The sequence below is a fragment of the Haemaphysalis longicornis genome, unplaced genomic scaffold (genome assembly GCF_048455015.1).
Source record: "Haemaphysalis longicornis isolate Haplotype H1 unplaced genomic scaffold, Haemaphysalis longicornis Haplotype H1 scaffold_9, whole genome shotgun sequence".
Classification (NCBI taxonomy): Eukaryota; Metazoa; Arthropoda; class Arachnida; order Ixodida; family Ixodidae; genus Haemaphysalis; species Haemaphysalis longicornis.
Genome location: NW_027526460.1, coordinates 149,800,830 through 149,828,311, shown reverse-complemented (window position 1 = coordinate 149,828,311; position 27,482 = coordinate 149,800,830). Strand labels below are relative to the sequence as shown.

At 51.0% G+C, this 27,482-nt stretch overlaps 1 protein-coding gene across 1 annotated transcript in view; it reads left to right on the top strand.

Annotated features, from left to right (window-relative positions):
• Positions 1-27,482, top strand: part of LOC144151985 (luciferin 4-monooxygenase-like) — a 146,706-nt gene that overhangs the window by 48,387 nt on the left and 70,837 nt on the right. The window contains exon 5 of the mRNA XM_077683169.1: positions 14,931-15,136. Within this exon, the coding sequence (XP_077539295.1) occupies positions 14,931-15,136 (206 nt within the window). The remainder of the gene's footprint in view (positions 1-14,930; positions 15,137-27,482) is intronic.

The window sequence follows — 27,482 nt, the reverse complement described above, 5'->3', positions numbered from 1 at the left end:
GTAGCTGCGTAGTCACGGACTGCTGCGGGCCTATGGATAATACAACAAAAAAACTGAAAGAAACTAAGTACGCGTCGTTCAGACTACGCTTAATGAATCCGTTGATTGCTCTGGAATGCACAGAACACTAAAAGAGATAGCCCAATAGTATTGTCGTCTCAATGAGTGGGTACATACTTGAGAACATCTAAAACGCTGCAGAAACGCGAAGGATCAAAACACGAAGAGATATATGTTGCACGATGTGTCTTTCCTCTTCCACGCTTTACAATCCTTGCAAAAACAGGAAGCGAAAAAAGAACAATAACACTGATTTTATCACACGCAACAAAAAATTTCTGTTACTAAGGGAGACAAAAGAGCGTGGTCCAGCGTACAAAAATTTATTTTTTCGCGCTGCGATGTACAGCACACGGAGGAAACAGAATATTGCCACGTAGCCAAGAACGACGCAATTAAAGCTTTTCTGAACGCAGCGAGCTAGCAGGCTCCTGTTCTACAGAAGATAGAATGAAACACAAACGTCGAAGAAGCAGTCCGCAGTGTGACGCGCACAGATGAACGTCAATAAAGTGAGTTGCGCGGCGTTTGCTATGCATGTACTCTCGGAACGTTATTAATTTCAGATCCATGGAAATGAGATCTAGAACATTGTCGAAGAAACAAAAAATCAAGTTGGCGACAAGGTGGCACCCTTTTCATATCAAACAATATTGCCCGACGGGACTTACGACAAAAAGAGCAAACGGACGCTCCGGTTGAAACGCCAGATAAGAAACCGGAATCTGCCACGCGCGGTTACAAAACAAACAAGACGAACCCTAAGGGATACTTCGCGGAAATATGAAAAAAAAAGGACGTCCCAAAGCTTTTTTTACACGCGAGCCTGAGCGCAAGGTAATACAAGTTTGCAAACAGGTAATGAAGCACCGCTATACAACCTGACTGATATGACAAAAATTCGGCTTTAAGTTAGCCTTGTACCATTCTAGGTCCACGATGCTCTCAAAAGGGTACATTGCTTTTTCCATTCTCACACACAGTGCATTTCCACGCACTGTCACACACTTATAATCGAAGCTGAAATCTCCCGTTCCTTGCCTTGGAATGGCGCGCCTCCATTTCTCTCGCAGCTCCCCGTCGCTCGGTCAACAGAAGAAGGAAACATTTTCTGTGGTGTCGCTGTACAAGGAACGACATCCCGGGACGCAACACATGTTAGGCATCGTCGTTGCACTACTTAAGTCGCATCACTAGAGCGCGAGATGCACGTTACATTTTTTTCCGCACAACACAAACACAGCTCGCCGCGGCTCCGCCGTTCGAGCCAGCGCCACGCCGCCCGAGGAGTGACCTCAGTGAGAGGGTGGCGCCACCGCGCGGCGTCCAAACGCAGCATATGAAGCTCTCCCATTGAGTTACGGAGCAGTTTCGTGACCAGTAAAGCATTGAAGGACTCTGTCTAGCACTAAGAAATGGGATGTAGTTTGTTGTTCAGTGCGTTTAGGCTGAAAAAGAGGATGGTGTCAAGATAGCATAGACTGCACAAAAAACCATTCAATACGTGTTCAGCGAAGAGCTAAAAAATCTTGGCTAAATAACCTAAGGCTGCCATTTTTGCCCAGATAAGTCGTGCGTACATACCCTAGAGGTTTTTGGGTGTTATAAGAGCAGTTTCTAAAACACCCGATGGCGCCTTACCAATATGATGGTGTTGTTTCAGGAAGTCGATTGTGCTTGAGATGAGGGATCCATGCGTTTACGATGAAAATTGCTGGATGTGGAGATTCGGGTTGGGGTTCGGGAATGTGGTCGCGACAACAGCACGGCAGCCAGTCACCGATATTTCTCGGCCTATTGTGGTGTAGCCAGGCATAACAACTGGAAGACAGACGAATGCAGCCGAGGTGAAACATATGGTCGAGCTTCTGTTAGGCGAAACAACACGATCCAGTAAAAGGCAACGAGCCCTGTAAACACGGGAGAATTATTCGTGACAATATGGTGCGTGGCACTATGCGGGACAGGAGACTGAACAAACGCTAGTCGGAAGGTGCCAAGGAACTTAGCAAGGATCTGAAATTGTGGTTTTGAACCAAAGCCAACGCATTGAAACGGTGGCGCATTTCGGCAGGACCCGCAGTGGTTGAACGCGAAGAGAAAATTATGGAAAGCTATGCTCGTCGTTGAGTTTAGGATGAGGCTATGTTATTCAGAAGCATGCAGTGCCACAGCAAGTTGGCTCTCGAGATTGGCAGCAGCATGTGCTTGATGCAAAAGACCAACGAATGTTTCTTAGGTTGGTGTCAGGAGACACCGACTTTTGACGTTAGGCCAAGATTGTGGATCTGTTGACCACGTGACACGAGGCGAGCCCGAGAGACCTCATCGTTCAGCCAAGTTTGGCGGGAAACGGATTCCTAAGCACCTGTGTCGATTAGATAGCTCCCTTTAGTGACAAGTTTGTTGACATGAACGAGGCGAAAAATGTGGCGCTGCAGAACACAAGCGACAACCAGGGTTTGGCCCGGCAATTTACTGCATAATGGCAGGAAGGGGGCACTGGCTTTCTGTAGGGCCATAGCGCGGGTGGTACCAGCAATACATTACGGGAGGCGTAAGGCGGTGGCCAGTAACACCGGGGCTTGGACGGCGAGGCTGCCACTAAGAATATGTCTAGCGAGTTTGAAGGGTTGCTAGATCATCTGTAATTTGCGAGGCATGTACGCTACCTTCGAGCAGACGTGCATATTAATCGCCCGGAGCATGCCGGGAAAAATAGGGTGTGAAAAGAATGGCATCGCGTTGCGGCCATTGGGGGACACTGACACCCACATTATTGTCGGACAAATAAGCCAAACATATCGCAGAGCGATTGAAAGACATTCTCCGAATGATGCGCACATAAAGTAGAAGGCGCTGCCGGAAAAGTAGCAGAAGTGCCGAATAGGCTGAGTGTGTGATGCTTCCATCTCGTCTGAAGCTTTTATAGGACAAGTTTAGTCGGTAAATTTTTTGTTCGAATGGCTCGATAACAATCCACCAATTTCATTGTCCAAATATGCTAATCTTCATGGCTGACACGTACGGCTCACGGAGTAGTGGTTGAGGTGCTGAACAAGGCGACGACGGTGGGACCATGGCCTACACGTAGTGTAGAAACCAGCAAATTGAGGGAGGCTTATGCTCCGAGCAAGAATGGGTGAGGCAAGTGAATGCAGGAGCTGGAAGTAGCGGGGGCGAATGCCGGAGCCACGAATTTGTGACATAGAAGAACCAGACGAACGTCGGTGTCGTGGGTCCACAAATATATTTTACTAGAACTCCGAGTAAGGCAGGAGTGGTGCAGTGCGCTCTCCCGCGACGTACAAACATTACTGAGGAGACACGTGGTGGCGTTTGGCCGGACCACCTTGCCACTTGGGAACACCGAACAAGATCATCCCGTGACCTCTTCTCGCAGCCCGCGCTGTCGACACTCCAAAAACACCGCGAAAACCGCAGCCATTGAAGGGTAAAGGCGCAGAAACGGCAAACGAGAAGCAAGCAGGTTCGCGTGCTAAAGTAAGAACTGGTTGATTGATTGATTGATTGATTGATTGTTTATTGTAGGATTTAACGCGCCGACCCAACACAGGCGATGATGCGCGCCGTAGTGGAGGGCTCCGGATTAATTTTAACCACCTGGGGATCTTTAACGTGCTCCGAAATCTCGTACACACGGGCGTTTTCGCTTTTCGCCTCCACCAGAAAAGAGGCCGCTGCGGCCGGTAATTGAACCCGCGACCTCCTGCTCAGCAGCACAACGCCTTAGCCACTGAGTCACCGCCGCGGGTAAATAAAAACTGGAACGGCATAACGTGTCGTGGCTTCTGCGTACTGCAAGTATAGAAAGGAAGAGAAATTGCATCACCATAATATAGACGGGCAGAGATGGTACAGGGGACGCAGCTCTGCAGTGCAAGCATCACAAACTTAGTGCTCGATATTTATGATCATCAGAAACAAAGAGCTCGCTTGGACGAAAAGAAAGCATCAGTCGTGCAATTGCAAAGAGCCGAACGTCACAGTGAATGGATTCATCCAATAAATAGCGAACATTTTCAGGCAATACGCGGCCATTACAAAGAATGACGATGTGATAACGTCCCAACGCCAGTCATACTAAAGTGAGAACACCCTCGATTGTCCTGATTAAGGAAAAAAACATTTTAACACGAACTTGGGTTCTTCTGTAGCCTCTGGGTCAGATTGCAGGTTAGTACAGGTGCCAAAAAAACGCAGCGAAATTACTGCAACACGCTACGTGAAAATTTCACGGGAAAAGTGGGTAGAATAGAAGAAGCAAGAGAACAACAAAAAACACTAGATTTAATACACGTTGAAGGTTATCATTGCTAACATACCGAAATCTCCACCAGTTTAAATTCCGCTAGGTCTGTGGAAATGTTAATGAAAAATTGGTATTGCTACCTAAAGAAATTTATCTATTCTCCCGTATTGGTATATTTCGGCATTCTAACCGGATATCTTAGTCTTTGTAATTTTTTGGCTGTGTTTCTCTTGTTTAACACTGAAGAGGGCAGCATCAGACCACGAAGCCTAACCGATGTCTAGCAAAAGCCTAGCATGTTTTTCTTTTATGTTTTTTTTATATTTTCGATGCTCAAGCCTGCGTGCGAGCTGAGCTGTCCGCCGATGTCGTGGCGCGTGTGAAGGTGTATGTCAATTTGGTTACGCTGTTTTAGTAAAAAGTCGCGCTTCGCTGGTGTCTCCACTGACATGGTCTATGGGTGAGCTAGAAGACGGCGCTGCCTGTCCCTTCGACGCACTAATTTTGTAGTTAACGCTCCGGGTGAGCAGCTTCCGCCTATCCATAAATGACGCTTGTCAGTACTCACAGCGGGGGGGATTGGTTGGAATTTGACATTAGGTAGCTCGCAGACAAGTGATTCATTAGGTGAGGGTGAACTATTTTTAGTATTGCATTTGAGGTGGCAGGGTGCTCAACCATCCATCAAGGATCGTTGCGGTGTATCGCGCAAATACGTACCTTTGCTACCGGTGATGCCGATGAAGATCCTATTCGGCCTACGGGGCAACTTAACCTGATACAGCTTTAAACAAGAAGCAGTAATACAATTCGCCGCGTATCTGCTCGCTTCCTCCCAAATGTCGACGAAACACGATAGTCGTCTGGCGCCCTTGCCAAATAAATGCCTCCTTTCTCTTTCCCTGCTCATTTCTCATGCTGTTCCTTTCCCGTCTCGCTCCTTCCAAGATAAACACGCTCGTGGTTTTCTTAAGTCACTTTAAATGTACCGCGTTCCACTGCTCCACGCCGAATGCCTCAATGCCAGCGCTGCCGTACTCCGAAGACGCGCGTGATTCGAGGCACCGTACTGCACGTGCGTTCCAAGCGGAACGTGAAAACTATACAGTGGAACGTTTCGTTACTGTTTCCGCTTGATTTCTTCAAATTCCGCTGTGGAAACCACGGGCGACCGCTTTTGTATTTTTCTGGACATTTTTAAATGCAGAGCATTTCTTTACTCACAATGTCACCCGGCGTTGTCGGCGTTGGCGTGCATCGGGGTCCGCAACAGCCGTTCCAGGTGCGCCCTCTCCCCCACTCCTCGTCTTCCGCATCACGCTACCCTCCTCGCTCTCAACAACAGGTCCGCACCCCTCCTCCTACACTATATAAAAAATAATACTTACCGGCGCCTGGTTTCGATCCCACGACCCTGCGGGCGGAACGCAAGGTACATGGTGCTCTACTCACTGCGCCACAAAGCCGACATAGAATGGAAGGCTACGAACGCGCCTTATATCCTTGACTCATTCAAACTACGTCAAGAAGCTGCTGATACAACGCATTCACTACCTGTGGGCGGAACGCGAGGTACATGGTGCTCTTCCCACTGCGCCACAAAACCGACACAGAATGAAAGGCTACGAACGCGCCTTATATCCTTGACTCATTCAAACTACGTCAACAAGCTGCTGATACAACGCATTCACTTCCACCAACTCCCCAAACACTAAACGTTAACGCAATACACCCACCCCCTATGCGACGCATTTACTCGAGTCCCCCTCGCGGGGAGATGGGCCCTTTTTTTCATTGAATCTAGTATTCCTGTACGTTTATTAACGAAAATGCAGCAAATATTACTTATGTATTGATTTTCTGCCTAATATTTGCATAATGGTTTGTTCTTGTTCAGCTATGTTGACAAGTATGACCATTGTCACCGGACTTCGACGCTTAGATTTACCTTTGGGTATTCAGCCTATTGTGCAGCATTTGTTTCACATGGCCCGGCTGGCTGAATCGAGGGTGAGAGCGCCCTATCACACTACTGGGGTCAGACTACAAATTACTTGCATCAGTATTAACAAGGCGCCTACAGCTTTCATTGCCGTAAGTAGTAACATCATGGCTAGCCTGCTCAGTTATAGACAGGAACTATCAAACCTTGAACATGTTGAACAGGGACATAATAAAGTACACCAAACGAGACAGGCTAGAGGCTGGCTCATTTCTTTTGATCAAGCGCAGGTCTTTGACAGAGTAGAACACAACTACATTTTCGCAACATTAAAAGCCTTTACATACCCACAACAGTTTATTAACATATTGGCAATTCTTTATGAAAACATGCAGAGTGATCTAGTAATAAACAAACAGGTAGCAACTAGTCTTAGCGTAACAAGAGGTGTCCGGCAGGGGTGCCCACGTTCCCCACTACTCTTCGTTTTAGCAATAGAGCCGTTCTTAAAAATATCGAAACTAACACGCATATCCTAGGCTTACAGCTACCATGGAGCCGGACAGTTAAAGTAATAGCGTATGCCGATGACGTTACATTGTATCTAAGGGACAAAGACAGTTTAGTGCATGCACTTAATTGCTTTGAGGAGTATTCTGAGTTAGCTGGCGCAAAACTGAATTCTACAAAACGCAAAGCCTTAAGCATAAGTCCAGTAGGAAAACAACAGATATATGGCATCCCAGTTGTCACACATGTAGAAATCCTTGGAGGTACTTACACGTCAAGAGGGGTATCACTTAAGACATGGAACCAAGCACGTAAACAACTCGGAGAGGATGTAAATGAACCTTTAGCTTACGACTTTCCATATGCTGTTAGAAGGTATCTCGCACTAAACGTGTTTACTGGGAAAATATGGTACATAGCAGGGACAGCTTCCCTTCCTCGACACATAGCGGTTAAAATCACATCTGAAGTACTGCGCCTATTCTGGTCGGATAAAACAGCCTTGGTCAAAACCGGGAAACTGGGCTTGCCCAGACAGTTCGGAGGGTGGAGCATCCCCTCGGTAACCAACTACGCCATTACCTATGCATTGAAAAGTGTTCTTAGGGTCCTTGATCTACAGACTGGCCATCCAGCAGGACAGCTCAGTATATTTCTTGGGAGCGCAAGCTAGGTTATTCCTCCAGCACACTCCGGATGGGCCTAAGGCAACTCAGCCCCCCCCCCTTTTTACACCAAAGTAATAACAGCATATATGAAACTAACTACCCATAATTCACAAAGGGCAATAGAAGATATGAAGAACGTAGAACTGGCTCAGAAACTAGATGAGATAAACCCTGAAAACCTAGACGAGAAGCAAAAGAACTTTCCATGGCGCACGCTGATCAACGCAAACGTACAGGGCGAAGCCCAGGACGTGATATGGAAGTACGGGTGGTCAGTCTTGCAGACGAGAACTCTCTTAAGGAGGTGGGGTAGAACAGCAACAGACAGGTGTGTGCACTGTAATCAGAGGGAGACAAATGAACATGCAATGATCCAAAGCACAGTTGCCAAAACATTCTGTTTCATTGTGAGCAGGGCATGCAGACAACTCCGCATCCGGGATTTCCTGGAGGGCAGACGGTGCCCAAAATACCCGCTAGCAATACTTATCATAACGATTGGTTTTTATGTACTGTGGATAAATAGGTATACCGCTATCAAACAATCGCGCCCCCGACGAAACTAGTGGAACTTGCTGATCCACATGCACACGAAAATAACAGAAAAACTGGAAACAGAGCTCTTCTTCTTGGGGGGAGAAGAGTTCCTGAGCAACTGGTCTTGTCCTTTTATTGAGGTCCAAAACGGGCGAGTACACTTGAGTTGCACTCCAATACACGGATTACGCTTCACGGGAACATAAAGGGAGCCTTATAAACGTGCGTGCGCCTGAGCCGCACTTCAATACACGGGTTACATACGATGGGAACATAACGGGAGGCTTGTAAAAGTGAGTGCACCAGAGTTGCACTCCAATAACGCACGGGTCAAGTTTTACGGGACCATAAGGGGAGGCTTGTAAAAGGCGCAGGTGCCTCGGGCGGGGAGACTTCCCACCGCACCCGGGTACTTGGCGCCTCACTCTACTGCAAAGTGCGCGCGCTCGCTGATGTAAGCCACGTACTAGTGTATTCACAGGTGTAAGCCATGTGGTGCGGATGTAAGCCGCGTGCTTGTGTTGCTACTGCAAAGGCTGTTCCAGTGGCATTCTGTAATAGAGGTCATGTTCTGGGTATTCAATAAGCTTTGGCGCCCCCAAACGGGAAAAGGTGGGCTAAATAAGTGCATGTGGTACAGCGAACAAACGAATGCTTTGTATTTTGTATTTGCCTTTGTATTTGAATGCTTTGTGTTTGTGTATGGAGCAAGGATAACGCTGTGTAAATGAACCATCTTGTGTAAAGGGAGCGGGTGCCTGGGATGGGGGAACGGTCACCCCCCCCCCCCCCCAGGACACTGGCTGAGTGCAAATTTATGTTCTAAGAAGTGTACACCATCTGTATTTGTGTTGATACTGTGATAGTTTCTGCCTCATTTCGTGGAAAGTATCTGCTTTGTTAACAAGGAGAGATGCCGTCCTGGAATGTAACAGACGGACCGAGTATGTGCGCTCGGGAAAGTGTAACCACGAGTGTTTTGTACCTGCTTTTGTAACAGGAGAAAAATAAAAAGTCCTTCGTGACCGAAATTCTCGCTTTCAAGTAGCACAAGAAAGACAATCGTCTTTAAATTGGAAGGAGGGATCACATCAAACCTACTCTTGTAGTAGAAGACTCAGCCTGGTAACGAGGACGTTTGCTCGAAATTCACCCCGAGAAGCACTTGCTTCAAGCAAGCATCCCGATATGAATTTCCAAAACATGTTGTTTGTTCTGACTACTGGTACAGCACAACGCTACTCCCTCCAAGTGTTACTCACTCTACTCGCTTACTCACTCACTCACTCTCTCCCGTACGTTAAAAATACTGAGCGAAAATGCAAAACCAGCGTTTTTCAAATGATAAATTTGAATACCCTTGCAGTTCTGTGATCTTAAGTTTTATACATTTTTCCTACAGGATACCTAATTGCGGACCAAATTTTTGTGGGGACAGACACGCAGAAGGGGTCACACGGAGAAAATCGCTTTATGCTCACTGAACTACATTGGTTCTATTGTGTTGGTGGTAGCGGCCGCCGCTGCTAGTCTCACTACAAATTTCTAGTTTTTTTCTTCGAAAAAATGGGCCTTCACAAACCTGGTGGCCTTGAAGACCGAAGACCTAGCGTGGCTTCCTACGGCGCTATGAATGAAAAACCATGTGTCATTTTAAGCTACGCAGACACCGTCATTGTGAACACGTTCCTTTATATTGCTGATTCGATCTTTGTTTTAGTTCAGATTGTTTCAAAAACAATAGAACATTACAAACTGCCTCCATTACGGAAGAACTAAATCCTTTTTTCCAAAGAGAATGAACTTTAACTGACAGCAACAATCTTGTTAAGACACTTCCTCTTTGGAATGAGCATTCGTGGCTGAAATACACTTGGTGACGTTTGGAAGCATTACTGAAGTACGCCCACAGCATTTGCCTCAACTCGAAACTTTCCTGATATGTTTGTAGAAGGCGGGAAAGAAACAGCTGGATACCTTGATTCCTGGGTAAAATTACATAACAATGGAACAAATTTGCGAAGAGGCAGCGCAACTGTTCCTGCCTATCGATATATATTGCGTCGGTTCACTTTGTTCGTAGCGATCATAATTTATGCGCTATAGAACGAGCAGGCCCGAACGGCTGTCTGTAAAGATGTGAAAAAGAACGCCCATCTACCCGCGAGGGGAACCCTGATGTGATGTGACGCATCGGGGGGGGGGGGGGGGAGGGGGGGGGAGGGGGGGGGGTTCACTTGGTGTTTCCATTGGGTTGATTCTCTAAATCGCGTGAAACGTGTTGTGAACGCGTAGGATGCATTCCATCACATGCGGGTGTTCTCATACGCGGGAAAGATTGGCGTAATTTTCATTCTTTTACTGATAGAGAGAGACTGCTTGCCATTTTCAGTGGTTGCACTTTACTTTGAGCACAACGGCTTTGTGGTCGCTGAAGTGGATCGCAACACGGTCAGTGGATCGCGAGCAGTGTTGCGGAATTACCAATCCGGAATTGGAATGACTCCGGAATCATTCCACATTTTCGCGACCCCGGAATGGAATGGGAATGGAATTGCAGCAATATTTGGAGGAATGGAACGGGAATGGAATTAGAAGCCTTTTGCCCGGTATGGAATGGGAATGGAATTACATGTATTTTTTCCAAAAACAAAGCGCTTTCCCTTCTACACGTTGTTGTTTCAAAATATGCAAAAAGACGCAAAAGAACCCACCAGCCCAAGTTCAAACAAAAGGGCGCCCCTCAGGTCTCCCCTTAGGGAGCGGCTATACTGTCTAGCGCTGCACGTTTTCTTTTCTCTTTTTTTTCCTCTTTCGACACCTCGTGGTGGGTTCGTAAGTGAGCACAATAATGGCTTTCTAAGAAAAGGGGCAACGACGTTTCAGGCTGACCACACTACCAGCACATGGCTGCCAGTGAGGGGGTAACGAAAATAAAAAAAAAAAAAAACGAAAAGGGGCGCTTTTAACACCGTAGATTAGTCACGAGAATGTGCGCCTGCTACCGTGACATTCATGTGAAAGGTACTGGTGACGGGTCAGTGCGGGAGGGACTGCAGGAGCAGGATATTTTTTGCACGAGTTCTCCGAAAGCCAAACTTTCTCGGGGGCGTGCCTTACTGCCGATTTTAGTTAGCCGCGGCGGCCACAGGAGGGCCGGTACTGGAAAACGGGCCATTCTAATTTCTGTCCTTAGACAGCGCTGCTAGGATGTTCGTCGTGATTCTCCGCGTAATAACCCCGGCTCTAAGCCGTTGGTGTCCGTCGTGGGAAACCACGGCTGCGGTATCCTCCCCCCTCTACCACAAACTGCGCCTTGTGATTGTTTACCTCGGCGGCGCCTTCGCCCCGGCCGCAAGCTGTCTCCCCACCCTTCACTTTCTTTTTTGCTTCACTTTTCTTTTTTGCGAGACGCTAGCGCGATGCGTGTGTTCGCAGCAAGCTTTCGCATATCAGCTTACGCGATATCTCACCTCGCGCTCCCCCCTTCTCCCCAGGACCTTTTGCATTACTATTCCTTCTGTCTAGACACTCGGATGCCTTTGCCCGAAGCAGCGTCGACTAAGGCCTAAAATATTGATTCGGGAATTCAGCCGAATCAGGAGATCCCATGTAATATATTAGAACTGCGGCCACGGCTGCACCTCCCAGCTCCGACGTGGGGATTCGCGGACGAAGTTTCCAAATGAAATTTCCAACAACGAGAAGGTCGGTGCTACCACCTTCCCCAGTACGGGATCACCTAGAACCAGATGCCTCTTTGAAAAGTTGTTCACGAGTCGGCTGTTTCCTTGGAGGGTGCCCATGCCGGTTGAAACAGTGAAAACGGGGGCGCGGGTCTTTGTGGCCCGTCTTCAAGGAAGTTTGTTGGGATACGTCCCTGTCTCACTTTCCTGTATAGGGTTGTTAATCTCTTATTTATATTCTTCTCCAAACACTTCCCCCTACTTGCCCACTCTAGCTTGCATTTTTGCTGGTTTTCCAGATGTACCCCCCCTCCCCCCCCCCCCCAAAAAAAAAAATCCTTGCTAGGCTTCTCTCTTTAAGACAAACCGTCTTGCCTACTTTGCGGAGACCCAAACGAGTTCAAAAAAACAAAACAAAAAAAAAACATCACAACTCTTAAAAACATGCTGACCATGTAAATACTGTAATAACTACCGGGAGAACTGCCCCTGTGGGAATTACTAGGGTACTTGCACTGCACGAGATATGCCACAAAGGCATTATCTCTTGGGGCACGAGCCCACTCGTCACAAGCCCACTCGTCACCGGAAAACTCGTCATGGGCCAACTGGTCACACCGGAAAACTCGTCACACTCGTCGCCCTTTGGTACAGTGCCATCACGAGATAGGAACTCTCGTGCAAGGGGTCTTTTCGTCGCATTGTTTTCGTTACACCGCGGCCGTGTGAACAAAAGCCTAGAAGCCCTGACCGGAAATTGGCGTTGTAAGCCGGTCTGAGGCTGGTTTCTACAATGGTAAATTCGTTACGGCTGTTTGGGGGGCCGTGTAGAGGTCTGTGTGACCAGGAGGTGTGCATAAAGAGCTGTTTTTTTTTTGTGGGGAAGGAGGGAAGGGGAGGAGGAGTTGGAGTAGTCAGCGCGCGACCTGCACTTCTTCAAGTGCTGATCGTCATGGGTGTTGAGGTGGTGCTCGTCCGCATTTTCGCGCGTATAACCTGCCCTTGCATACAAACCACACCCCTACTTTCAGTCTGCGAAAGAAAAAAAAAGAATTGGCGAAGCTTGCACCAACTCCCGCAAGGCTTGAACCATAGCTAAGCTGGAGGATTTCTTTATATGTAAACATTGAAGGACACACCACCAGGCATTGGATTAGGTTTGAAATTGTTTATTTGTTGTTTGATTGATTGTAGGGTTTAACGCACCGACGCTGCACAGGTGGTGAGGCGCCCCGTATACGTGGAGGGCTCCGAATTCATTTTGACCACTTGGGGATGTTTAATGTGCGTGCGCCGAAATATCTAACACACCGGCGTTTTTGCTTTTCGCCTCCATCAGAAAAGCGGCCGCCGCGGCCGGGAATCGAACCCGCTTCCTTGGGCTCAACAGCACAACGTCATATTCATTGATCCACCGCGGCGGGTAATTGTTTGTAACCACGTTCCGTTGTCGCTTTTGCGGTGGTAGTTGTAGTAGTCATCGCCGGACAGCACCCCTCCCAGCTCGCACGCAAATACCAAGATGTCAACGATCGCATCGCAAGAATCCTGGCTGATCACGACAGCGGAGCCCCAGTCAACACGCTTCGGAATATTGCCCGCAACACCTGCTTCTGAACTGATGCAGTGAACAACGTCGGAAACCAGCGTTGAAGACGCCTACACAACGAGACAGCGAGACAACGTACAAATACTGCGATAGTACAAAGCGAGTGCAATAAACATTTTTTTGTTTCATGTACAACCTGTTCACTGCGTCATTTAGAACAATTTGTTTACTTTTTATGCGTGCCATGTAATACAAATTTGAATATGCGATTATCATTTTAATACAATTAACTCGGTATGACGGCATATTTACATAAATTCCTACGTCAAAAACTTTGAAAGAACACTCACTCGCCTACATCATTTTTAAATGGGTGGCGTATAGCAGGCGGAAATATCGCTTTAACGTTCAAAAACAAGCTCGTAATGCTAGTTTTCCGTGTGACGAATATTCCGATGATACGAGAATTCCTCGTACGAAATGCCCTGTGACGAGTTGGCATTCCTGACCAGTTTACCTGTGATTAGTTAGCCTAGGACTAGTGGGCTTAGACCCATCTCTTGACCTTGGTGACATGTTTTGCGTAGTTTAGCAGTTCTGAACGCTTGTAATAACATGAGCTTAATAGTGGGTTCATTGGTAACTTTATAATAACCCGATGAAACTACCAACGTACCTTTGTTACGTTGAGGAATTATAGGAATGGAATTGCACTGCCTGGCTATTCCCGGAGTGGGAATGGGGGATGTTTTGGCATTCCGAGGAATTGAAAGGAATGGAATTAAGGCAAGTTGTCATTCCCCGGAATGGAATTGGAATGGAATGGGGACGCCCATTCCGCAACACTGATCGCGAGCGCTGACTGATCCCTGGAATCCCTGTGGCCGCCATTATGGCTGACATGAGTACTGGTGCTTCTATCCTGCCCGTATTAAGGCCTCCACGCGGTTGCACAATGATCTTGGTCTCGCCGCGCGGGATGTTGGTTGGCACGCGAGCTGCTCTCGTCAATCAGCAGAATTCATTTCTGGTCAGAAATGCCAACTCGTCACAGGGCATTTCGTACGAGGAATTCTCGTATCATCAGAATATTCGTATCATCGGAATGTCGTGAGCAGCAGAATTCCCAGAAACTACCCGCTCGCGCTGCGGCGCGAGCGGGTAGCGCCGCAGCGCGCTACCCGCTTTATATCGCAGCGCCTGAAGGAGAGGAGACAGAGGAGGAGAGTCGCGCATGCGCGCACTTGCGCACCGGAGCAAACGGGAGCGGAGCGAAGTGCGCGCACGCAACTGTTGTTATGATAATGAGACGGAGTGAGAGTGTTACGCACAGCTGTCGGAGAGAAGAACGAGGGAGAGTTGCACATGTGCAGTGAGCGTGCGGACAACGCCGACGCCGACGCCGGAGAGACATAACCCCGAGCAAGAGGTGCGTCGCATCTAATAAAATCAAAATCGACTGTGGCTGTGCAGCCGTTGCAGCTTGGTTGCACGAAGTTTATTACACGTAGTCCGTACAGTCGAGGATATGGTATCCTTCATACGTTGTGGTGGCATGATCACAACGGTAGATCACTGTGCTGCTATCGGTTGTGTTCGCCACAAATTTCGTATGCGGAGAACAGTAATTTTATTTAATGTTCTTTACTGTCATCTCAACATGCTGTAGAAAACGTATTTTGAATAACCAAACGATTTTTCGCAGAAATTGTTTGTTATGGGGAACGACATCGCTGGCTTCGTCTCAACTTGTGGCTTCGTGTACAAGAATGAAAATGATTTCAAGGAAGTACCCATCGACGATCCCAAAACAGCCACCGTCGCCCTGTTTTACTCATCTGGCACTACGGGAGACGCAAAGGGAATAGAGATATCGCACCAGAGTGTCGTCGCAAACCTCTACTCGCAAGCGTGAGTGAATTCAGTAGTCCGTATCAGTTGGAAAACTTTTATTACTGAAAATATTGTTACGTCCTTGGCGACGTAGTCTGCCTCTGGGCCCCACATCGTTGACGTGGACTCCGCGAAAAAATTCTGGCCCATAAGGTCGTTCCCTTTGTTGCTCTAAAACGTCTGAGCGTAGTTCATTGCGTGCTCTCACGCCTAACCAAGAGTGATCGACCCTCGAATACGACGCAAGTTCTACGTGACGCGTTTTAAATGCTATATGGTCTGTACCGCACAGTGACTTGCACAGATAGGTTCGTCTGCGACGGGGAAGTGTTACGCTCCACCAATTCAGCTACGTTGCCTTTATTAAGCGGTTTGCTCACTCCTCCTTGGCTGAGCTGAAGAAGGGAAAGGGAATGCGAAAGCTGAGGGTTCTGGGAAAAAAGAAAAGACGAAGCCGGGGTTCTGTCCGTGTTAATGGTTCATGGTTCATGGTTCGCCTTCCGTTACCACAGCGAAGAGCATTTGTTAGTCTTGGGGATAGAGCGGGGTTGAACGTAATGTTGTCGAGAACTTAACCACATCCTACCTGAGTGTAAATCCACCATTTGAAGACCGTGCGAGGCCGCGTTACAACGAGTGAAAGACAATATAATGAATTTTGTCTACAAAAAAGCGATTCGGTAATATTTCAGAATACTTCACGCCAAATATTTTTCTTCGCTGCGCGTAGAAATGAAACGCTGCAGGAAAGAAATTGTCACTACCACGCCCTGGGAGAGTGGATGTCTAGCGAAGCTGTTGCAAACCACTAATGGGGAAGGATATGAAATGTTTCTTCTCGTCTCAACGAGCTTGCAGCTTACGCTCGGCTTCTTTTGCGACAAATGCTGCGTCCTGCCTAGCAAGACGCGTACGCTACACGTCTTGGGCAAGAACTGCTCTATTTATTGACACTAGCCCTGCCTTGCCTTCAAACATAATCTGCAAACATAATGTTTACAAGGAACACATGGCGGTGGGAGGGGGGGGGGTCCCTTCGATCACAGGCAAGGGCCTTGCCATCCATAATGCGGTTTTGACGCTGGTACTGTGGTTTTATTAACGAATACTTAGCTCTATGGTGCATGCATGATTAGCCTGACGCATTGCTCGGTGTATTCGCCGAGAGCTGCGGGGTCCTGCCTGGAATATTTGTTGACTACTTAAAATGTTCCGTCAAACTAGAGGCTAACAGCTTTGCTGTAAAACACACTTGCGAAGAAATGCATTAGGCACATTATTTTCACGTTCCAGTTTGGTGCGCGCGTATTTTATTGCAGCCTGGCGTCGCGCACTGAAGTGAATGGTTAGTTCGTCAAAGCATGTAAAACACCGTGTTAAAAACCTGTTTGAAGCCGTAGAAGATTGTGGTGGCATTTATGAAAATAAATGCGTAAGCCAGGCCATTCTCAGCATACTGTGTGTAAGTAATACCAACCACCTAACATCAGAAAACTGGTTGGAAGCCTGTGTATGCAGAGAAGGAGCTATCATCAAAATGACAAATAAAATACCTATAAAACGCACAATTTCGCAGTACTAAAGGTTTGTATTATAGGTGCGTCCACATCTGAACAGTAAATATTATCACCAAGCAATCTTACATATTCAAAGGCGGTTTGCAGATACAAATGGGACAAAACGAGCTTTCTTATGATTGTTTGGCAATCTGAGTGATGCAGTTACTTGCAATACATTATCTTCGCATGGGGAGGGCGCTGCGATTGAACGGGGTGCCGACGCACCTCATGTGGGCTGCCGCTATTTCATCGATTATTGCAGTGCCAATTAGTCAATACCGGGGATTCTTCATTACCAACGTGACCGGTACCACTCCTGGACTCGACTGATACCAGTTTGGAGCAAGTGGTACGAGAATTTCCCGACTTACGGGCGATTTTCTCTGCGGCAGCGTGGCTCCCGGGCTAAGCCTACTCTAGGCCTAGCACGAGTACGGCCCCAGGCCGTGCCGGCCCGCGGCCGCTAGGCCTCACGCCGGTCGACTTCGTCGCCCCCGAGCCGACAGCCATGGCATCTGAGATGGACATGGGCGTAGAGCCCGACCAAGGAGAAGAGGGGACACCGCAAGTTCAGCTCGATCGTTTGCCGGTCGAACAACTGTCACCGTCAAAGGCGAGGACTTGTCGCCGACCGACATCGCCGGGTGGACGACACCGGGAAGACAACTACAGCAGCGTGCAGCGATGAAACAGCCAGCCACCGGTGAGTCCGCCGCCAAGGCACCAAAATCTACTACCAGCAAAGCCCAGTTCGCTAGGCGGGTCAACGCCGCATTGACGAGAGCAGCTCGTATGCCAACCAACATCCCGTGCGGCGAGACCAAGATCATTGTGCGACCGCGCGGAGGCTTTAATGCGGGCAGGATAGAAGCACCAGTACTCATGTCAGCCACCATGGCGGCCACAGGGATTCCAAAAGAATTAGCGATGGAAGACACAATGAGCGCGAATGTAGCGCAAAATATAATCGTGGTGAGCACCCCGGACGAGCAGCGGGAGGCGCGATACCTCCAGCTCCGTGCGCTCCACATCGGAGGGCAGGTACATGAAGTGAGCGTTTACCGCGCGGCCCCGACAACACAGTAAAGGGAGTGATCAGAAATATCTCGACCGATGACACCGAAGAGGAAATCAAGGCCAATGTCGTAAACCCCCAAAACCCGACTGCGCTAGAAGCGCATAGAATCGGTATTTCAACCACAGTGGCATCCTATTCAGCGGAACAAAAGTACCCACAACCATCAAATATGGCGCTTGTGCTGGTCAGGTGCAGCCTCTACAGACAGCACTATGAGATCTGCCGGCAGTACGGAAAGGTGGGCCACCGCACGGATGTTTGTCCGCAGCCGAACGCACGGGTGTGCTTCGCATGTGGCAAGCCAAATCCCGGCGGAAACCACGATGGAGAATGTAATCCACACTGCAAACTATGTGGAGGGTCACACCCAACCGGCTCGCCGGGGTGCTCAAACAGATATAAGACGCCATACTTGGTAAAGAAAAGGCAGCGAGAACGCAAAGAGATGACGTCACCAAGGAGAAGCAGAATTACCAGAAAGGATGCTGCGAGCTTCCCGCCGCTGAGCCAACAACGCGGGCGCAGCCGCAGCCGCTCACGGCGGCGCTCCGCCAGCGCACGCTCCGCGAGGGGTCGCTCTGCTAGCAGACGGGGGAGCGGACGCGGCAACAGCAGGCCAAGTCAGAGTACTTCACGCTCGCGAGAGAGAGTAGCGTGGGCCGATATTGTCCAGGCGCCTGCAGCCCGATCGAGGTCCAAAACGCCGCGCAAGGAGCGGGAGAGATCGACGCAGCGATCAGACACAATGTGGTCGTCGGTGTCCCGCGAGGAATTCACGGCGCTGCGAGCCGAGAATGCACAGCTACGCCAACAGCTGGCAGAAATCACAAGACTGCTACACGACCAGCAGCATCAACGGCAACCACCACAACCTCCACAACCACCGTCACTGCCACGGCTACAGGTACAACCGCCGCCGCCGCTGCCGGCACCACAACAACAGAAGCAGCCCCCACCAAAATTCCCGAAGAGAGAAGCGCTAGCCCCGCAGCCCTACAGGCCCACCAGCCCGCAATCCCCCGAAGCAATCATGTCGGAAGGGGAAGGAGAGGTAATCGCAGACCCAAGATCGAGGGGCGCGACGCCCGAGCCCCAGCCCAAACGGAGAGCAGTTGAGATGGCTCGTCTTCGCCGCACCACGGAGAGGCTGGACAGGCTGGAGAGCCGCGTCACAGCCCTCGAACACAGGGTAGAGACTAGATTCGCAGCCTTGAGAAGAAGGTGCAGGCCATACAGGTAACCCTAGTACAGATACAAACGTTTCTGCAGAGCAAATTCGGCAAGGAAGAAGGCAACCACGACCAGCCCACCCAGCAATTAACACCAACATGGCCAAGACCCCAGCAGCAAGCGCTGGCCTAAAGATCTGGCACTGGAACGCCAACGGCTTCCAGCGCAAGAAGGCGGCGCTGCAACAGTATTTATGAAGTATCGATCGAGCGCCGGATGCAGGAGACGCAATGGTGCAGGAGACGCACGTGGAGAGCGCGCCGTCCCTTCCCGGATACCGGACGCACGCCAGCCCCCCGAGTACGCGGGCCTGCGGTAAGGCAGCCGGACAGGGGGTGTGCACTTTCGTGCGAAAGGGAATAACTTTCATCGAACACAGAGACCTCCTCGGACGCAGCACCATCGAATACTGCGCAACCGAGGTGGTGATTGGCAAAAAGAAGGAGGTCTTTCTCCTAGTGAACGTGTACAGTAATCCGGCACATCGGCAGCAAAAATTAAATGCCCTCCTGCACAAGGCGCTGCGGTTGGCACCGAATACACGATGCTGATATGCGGCGATTTCAACGCCCCGCATAAAGACTTGGGGTATGGCAGAACAACCGTGAAAGGAAAGGCCCTACTGGACGATGCCGCGGACGCAGGCTTCCTGCTGCTGACGGACCCCGCGAACCCCACCCGACTGGATGTTACGAATCGGCTAACGCCGCCGTATTTTCCCGCATCACTCCACGGCTGTGCGGCGAAGCAATCACGTGCGCCTTTCTGCCGTCAGGCGCCAGCGTGTCGATGAATCATACGTTCCTGTCTCGACATGCCGGGCCAGGCGCCTCGCTTTGCAACGCGCCTCCGGCGGTTCCCAGCGGCGCGCCCAGGCATGCTTCACGGACGTGCGCCCCACAGCCGTCAGGTGCCAGCACGTCGGGGAGTCATACATTCACGCCTCGACATGCCCGGCCCAGTCTCCTCGCTTTCAACGCGCTTCAAACTTCGACGGTTGCCGGCACGGCGAGGCATGTCTCAGCATGTTTCAAGGACACTCTCTCCCCTCTCTCGGACTCAACGTGCGCCGAGGCTATCGATGACTCACGAACTGTGGAAAGAGCATTGTGTGTGTCTGTGACGTTCGTGGCTTGTTGCTACTTGGCGTTTTGACCGTTGCTGCTTTTGGGTATAAATAGACCCCCGCAAGCGTTGTAATTAATTCCTGTTTGAGCAGCGAATCCATGTTGTCGCTCTGCTCGAGTCCTGTATTGTAACCTCGCCCGTCGGGGCATTGTTTTTTTTTTGGCTTCTGCTCACCTCTCGCTATGAAGTAAACAGTTACGTTAGGCTACGGCTTTTGGACTTCTTCACGGCTGCAACAGCTGCTGGCCGCTCGCATCATACACGCTACCACTCGTATGTCGGAGGCCACGGAGCTCGGATCGGGTGCTCCCGCCCGGTCGCAACAACTGGTGTCAGCGCTGGGATGACACGGTTGCAACACTGGGCACGGCGGCGGCCAGGGACACCAACCCGGACTTGACGTTCGTCCGAACGGCAAGCAGAGCGAAGCGAGGGGTGAAATGGCGAAACGTGGGGCGGAACATGGGCAGCGACCACTACATAATCGAGGTGATCCTACCCGCGTCCGTGCCGTCCGTCGCGGAACCCCTACGCAAGCACAGAATCACGGACTGGGACCGGTTTCGGCAAGTCCCCGAGGGACAACCGGAGCAGGGAAAGGGGATCACTGACATCGGCGAATGGGCTGACGCCATCGTTCGCGCGGCTGAGAACGCCACCACCGAGGTGAAAACGGACGAAACCATCCAACAATTGGACAGCCGCCTGGCCCACATGCTAGAAGCCCGTCAATCATTACAGCGGCGATGGAAGACGCAGCGCACGAACCGCCAGTTGCGCAAGAATGTGTCGCTACTAAATCAGGCCATAGAGAAATATCACCGAGAACTGTGTGCGCAACAGTGGCACGCCGTCTGTAACGAGGCGGACGGGAAAATGCAGAAGCGGAGAACCTGGACCCTGCTCCGGCACCTCCTGGACGAAACCGGGAGCAAGGGCCATCAACAACTTCGGCTAGTCCAGACGATGCACACGACCGTCCGAGCGTTGGGCGAGCGCGAAACGCGCAGAAGAATTAATGCAAGATATTTGCCAAGTACCCCGCGCGAACGGCGCGGAGAGTACGGAGGAGCGGACAACCCGTCCTTGGACAGAGATGTCGAAGAGTGGGAAGTTCACGCGGTGCTGCAGACGCTGAACTGCAAGTCGGCAGCGGGCCCGGACCGCGTTACAAACAAGACTCTGCGAAACCTGAGTGACGGTGCCATCGCGGCCCTGACAAGGTATTACAACAAGTGTTGGCGAACGGGCGAGCTGCCCCCACAGTGGAAGAAGGCCCGCATGGTGTTAATCCACAACCCACGAAAGCCGCCCAGCATTGAGAACCTGCGCCCGATCTCTCTCACTTCGTGTGTAGGGAAGGTTCTGGAACATGTTCTAATGAATAGATGGCAGCGTTAACTAGAGGCACAAGGGCTATACCGTAATACCATGCTGGGGTTCCGGGAGAGGCTCAGCACACAAGACGCCATGCTATTACTACAGCACGAGGTGCTCGAAGTGAAGGCCCCCACCCGCGACAACAGGGTGGTGCTGGGCCTCGACCTACAAAGCGCCTTTGACAAGGTGCGCCATTCTGCCATCCTGGCGCAGGTATCGATGCTGGGCATGGGCAGGCGCTTTTACAATTACATCAACGACTTCCTGTCGGAGAAGACGGTGAAAATCCAGGCCGGAGAATTGGAACTGCCGCTAAAGGAGCACGGCAGCGTCGGGACACCCCAGGGCTCGGTGATCTCGCCGCTGCTATTCAACCTCGTAATGATCGGGGTGGCCGACCGGCTCACGGAGATCCCGCAAGTCCGCCATACCATCTACGCGGACGATATCACCCTGTCGGTCTCCGGGGGCAGTGACGGCCACATCGAGGCGGCATTACAGAGCGCGGTGAACGCCATCGAGTCACACTTGGAGGGCTCCGGCCTGACATGCTCCCCGCAGAAGTACGAGCTCCTGTTTGATCCCCCGCCGGGAGCGTACCAAAAACGTGCGGCGGCGGACTCTGCGGCAATTACAATACGGACGAAGCACGGCACGATCATACCCAAGGTGAGCGCGCTCCGCGTCCTCGGGATGACGTTGGAAAGCAGCCGGTGCAACGGCGCCACAGCAGACCGCCTCGTCACCAAACTCGGGACGGCCACTCGCCTCATCAAGCGAGTGGCAACGCGACACCAAGGGATGAAGGAAGCCAGCCTGCTCCAGCTGATCCAGTCATTTGCGGTCAGCCATGTAACTTACATCGGGACGTAGCATTACTGGAAGACACAAGAACGGAACAAGATCGATGCGGCCATCCGGAAAACGTATAAGGCGGCGCTGGGACTCCTGAAGGGTACCAGCACGGAGCAACTCCTGGCACTCGGAGTGCACAACACGCTCGATGAAACCAGCGAGGCCCAACGCACGGCCCAGCTCGAACGTCTTACAACCACACGAACCAGTCGTAGCATTCTCGCACGGCTGGGTTTCGCGGACCGTGCCGCCGGGCAAGCCGACTCGAAGGAACTGCCAGGTGTCCTACGGAGACTCCGGATCACCCCGGTGCCCAGGAACGTGCACCCGGAGCACAACAGAGCCCGGAGAACTGCTAGGGCCCAGGCCCTCACGGAGTTGTACGCCGGGGATACCGGCGCCCTCTTCGTGGACGCAGCGGAGTACCCAGACAGACCGGGAGCCAACGTCGCGGTGGCGGTGCGAGCCACCACTGGGGAGGTGTACAGTGCTTGCAGTGTACGCGTACCGTCGGCACGGCACGCGGAAGAGACCGCAATTGCCCTGGCCCTCACGGACCCCGGATGCACGACAGTGTTCACTGACTCCCGCTCGGCGATTGTGAATTACACGCGTAATAGCGTCGGTGCTAGTGCTGTGAATGTGCGGTGCAGCGCAGTGAACAAAGCGGTGCCGGCCACATACTTGCAGTGGTTCCCGGCGCACACGGACACACGGGAAGACAATGACAACTACAAGGGCGGTCACCCCGACCGAAACGAGACGGCGGAGGCCGCCGCGCGTGCGCTCACCAACCGCGCGGCGGCCCCTCCCACCTCCCCCGTCTCTCCAGCCGAGCGGCGACGACCGAGCGAAGACAGCATTCACCAGGAACCTCTCGTCGAATACACCGAGATCCTGAGATGGTACCGGCAATGCCGTCGGACCAGGCCACCACCACACCCGAAGCTATCAAGAAAGGAGGCAGTGCTCTACCGCCAGATCCAGACCAATTCGGTGGTCACGCCGGCGCTGGTGCGACACGTGTGCCCGGACGCTTATGAGAGCGCCTTGTGCGGTGTGTGCGCGGCTACGAACGCAACTTTGACTCACATTCTGTGAGACTGTACTCGCAATCCGGTGGAGGCGGCCGCACAGGAGCGGCTGCCGGACAATATTGCAAACGCGATTGCATCGCCAGACTACGCGGTGCAGTTACAAGCCGTCCAGCAGCTCGAGGCAGCCCTTGCCAGGCAGAAGCGTGGGGAGGCAAGAGCGGGGGGTCCGAGGGGACTTCTCCGGAGACCCGCCGCGCGCCGAACCGGTGGACGCCGGCAGGGCAAAGCCTTGAAGACGTTAGCGGCCGCGTCGGAGAGTAGGCTGGCTCCGCGGTGCCTTTGCTTGCTCTCTCTGCAGGAGACTATTCAATAACTTTGTTTCTCTCTCTCTTCTCTTCGCATCCTGAGCGATATGCTTCTATATAATGACTAAGGAAAAAAGTAACAGAAGATCAAGAAATCTGGAATGCTATCTGTTAGTCTCAATTTTCGGGCTATTTTTCGCGCACACGGACAAATTGATAATTTACATTTTAATGGCGAGGCAACAGGAACGGGATTACCACTTTCTATTTTATATTTGAATGAGGACAGTCAAGGGTCGCTTTTCTCTTAAGCAAGCAATTTTGCAAAAGATGTATAAAACCCTTCGTTCTGCTCTTCAATTTCGTTCCAGCTGGAGGTGTGCGTGTTTATCGGTGGATGCAGCTTGGAATGCTGTTACAATCTCGTAGTACCCTGCTGCTTCTTTGTACTGCTTGGAAGATGTAGAACGCAACAGTATAGCTTTGTTTGAGGCGGCCTATAGGCGCAGCATATGAGGATGTCGATGTAAGAAGGAGGCGTAATGTGTTCGCCGCCCATTTGGGTGGTAATTGAAGAGAAGTTTTACGCAAGTTTCATAGTCATTAGCTTAAGTGGAGCCACCCGATTGTAAAGGGAAATGTTGAGATTTTCTATCCGGGTAAGAGCCGAGAACGACACCCACTGTGACTTATGAACGTTCTCTCAGTATCTCTGACTTTATTGACAAAATGTACTTTCAGTTTTGTTCTATTGATATTTTTTCCACATTTTAATAAGTGGAGTACGATGGAGCCTGAATACGGTACCGTGCGTGTAAGAAAATTAGTTTTGTTTGTGGCTAGTGGGCGAATCGGATGACCAGCTCAAACCCGGATCAGCAACAACACCTCGCAGACCAGGTTAGACAGGGCGCCAAGACCCAGGGCTTCCTTGGCTGTTTTGTTACACCCCAGTGGGTGTAACAAAACAGCAATGACTGATCTGTGAAACGTTTGTTAATCCCGCTGTTTTACGACCAGGCCATTAAGAAAGAACCAGGGGTAATGCTTGTGGCGTCATTCTATAAATTTGGTACAGATGTGTATTTCCACGTGAGGCGTCTTTCACTTATTTTGGGGTTCAGATAACGGCTCTTGTCATCCTGGAAATTTTCAAAAAACAACAACAAAATAAAGGCCCTTCTGCGAAAGATGCAAATCGAACCTGAAAAGAAGAAGAAGAAGAATGTAGAAGAAAGGCAGGAAAGTTAACCTGGCTAGAGCCTAGTTTGCTATCCCGCACGTGGGAAAGGGGAAATGGGCAAAAAAGAGAGAGGAAAAAAAAGGAAAATTTGGACCAGACACGTATGCCCAGCACTGAGGCACTGACAGTGATTGACACTGGAAGCTCTCAGTCTATAGACTAGTATTCAAATTCGTCGCCCGTAGAAAACGTTGTAGAAAAAGAGGTAGAGGAATAAAGAGAAGAAGAAGAAACTGCTCGGAACGGTGGCTCCTGCCTCTCTGCTTCTCTTCGCCCGCCCCTTTCTTAACATTTGGTGCCGAAGAATCGTTTAACGAAGTGGTCCTGGAACGTCACGGCTGGGGGGACGATTAGGTGCAGCCTACCGCGTAATGGAGCGACTGAAGAGCAAGATTTCTCCGCGAAGAGCCAAGAATACGAGGCTTATAAAGGAAGCTCGCTCGTTGCTCGACGATGGATGTCAAGACATCGCCAAGCTCACGGGCTTGCAAGATCGACTCATGGCCAACCACGCCGCGCTCTTGAAGATCAGCGAGGAGCTCGAGGCCTTCCTTACGGCGGAGGAACAAGACATCGAGTATCAAGCGGCCGAGGAATACAATGATAGGACCCTCGACACGTTGGCGGAAATTCGATGCAAGATCGACTTTCTTGAACGAGCCGCTCAGAACGCCCCACATTCGCCGGCTGTTAACGAAATGGTCCCGTTCAGACAGGAAAGTGCGGCCACGACCTCGGGACCTCGGCTTCCGCCGCTGGACGTACCGGTCTTTCGAGGTGAGCTTCAGCTTTGGACGGGTTTCTGGGAGCAGTTCGAGCAAACCATCCACAACAACAACGCTCTGACGCCCACGTCGAAGTTTTATTATCTGCGCCGTTACGTGATGGGGGAGGCGGCTGCAGCAATCGCAGGCTTACCGACCACAGACGCCTGTTATTTGGATGCTATAGAAATCCTCAAGCAGCGATACGGGAACAAGCGAAGGATTCAGCAGCATCATCTTTCCGCACTGAGGAATCTGTCGCCTGTAAAATCGTCTGCTGACATACGGGGGCTCAGGCAGCTCTACGATGCGGTGCAGCTGCATAGCCGCTGCTTGAACTCTCTGAACGTGCGCACCTGCAGCTTCTCTGCCATGCTCGTAGATATATTGCAGCACGCGCTCCCACACGATATTGTGCTGAATTTTACTAAAGAGAAGCGGCATCGAGAGCTGACCTCCTCCCCAGGGTACGGCCCTCCTCCAGCCAATTCATCGGGAGAGCTGAACCCTTCCCCAGCAGACGAGGCACTCCCAGCCCGCTCATTGGCAGTGACAGCTGAAGCGGACGATGAATTGAAAGAGCTGCTCACCTTTGTGTGGATGGAGCTAGAGAGCCGCGAGCAGTGCTGCGAGTTGCCCCAGCGACAAGTTGCTGGCAACCGACCAGAGAAGCAGCGAAGTTGCCCCTTCACGGCGTCGGCATTACACGTCACTGCCCGCAAAGACCGAAAGGAGAAGTGCTTCTTTTGCCATTCCCAGAAGCACAGCACGCGTTCACGCACCGCCGACCTCTCGCTGGCTACTAAGAAAGAGCATCTCGCAAGGAACAGAAGATGTTTTAGGTGCACGACCAAGGGTCACCAAGAGAGAAACTGCAGGGCCAGGTTGAGTTGCGCGTCGTGCCACGGGAGGCATGCAACCACCATGTGTGACCCTTCGTTCAAAGGCAATAATGCAACCGAGGGTGCACCGGGAACAACGGTCTGCGTATCGGCCCCGGTTCAAGCGTCTGGAGAGAGCAGCAACGAACAGTCGAACGATCGTTCTAAAGACAATGGGGTGTACCTTCAGACGTTCCGAGCATGGTTGAGCCACGACGGGAGGAGCCGACTCGTTCGAGGTACACTCGACGGCGGAAGCCAGAGGTCGTTCATCACCGAAGACCTCGCAGCCAAGCTGCGTTTGAAGGTTGTGAACGAGACGACGGTCGCATTCAACACGTTCGGCAATGCTTCTACTCCGTGTGCGCAGAAGCGAAAAGTCGTTCAAGTTCCCCTTCGGAGCCAGCACGCTACAGATGTCCACTCCATCGAAGCGATAGTGGTACCTGTCATCTGCCAAGATGTATCAGCACCATCAGCTGATATCTCTTTCGTAGAAGATCTGCGAAGGCAGGGCAAGGTCTTTGCTGACCAGCAGATGTTCATAGGAGTAGATTCAGAGCCCGGCCTCGGTCTGCTCATTGGATCCGACTACCTTTGGCGTTTGCTAACGGGAGAAGTTATTCGGAGCCCGGATATCGAAGGCCTGGCGGCGATAAACACTATTTTTGGGTGGACGCTTCAAGGTCCGTCTCGGCAGAAGGCATTCCTAGATGGGGAAACTCACCTCATGGTCTGCGTTCTGAGGATGAGCAGCGTCACGGAGGACGAATCCGCGTCAGAGCTCTTGCAGGCTTTCTGGCAACTGGAATCAATGGGCATAGCGGACTCAAGCGAACAATCTACTGATTGCCTGGTACAGTTTAAACAAACAATTCAGAAGAACAACGGAAGGTACACTGTT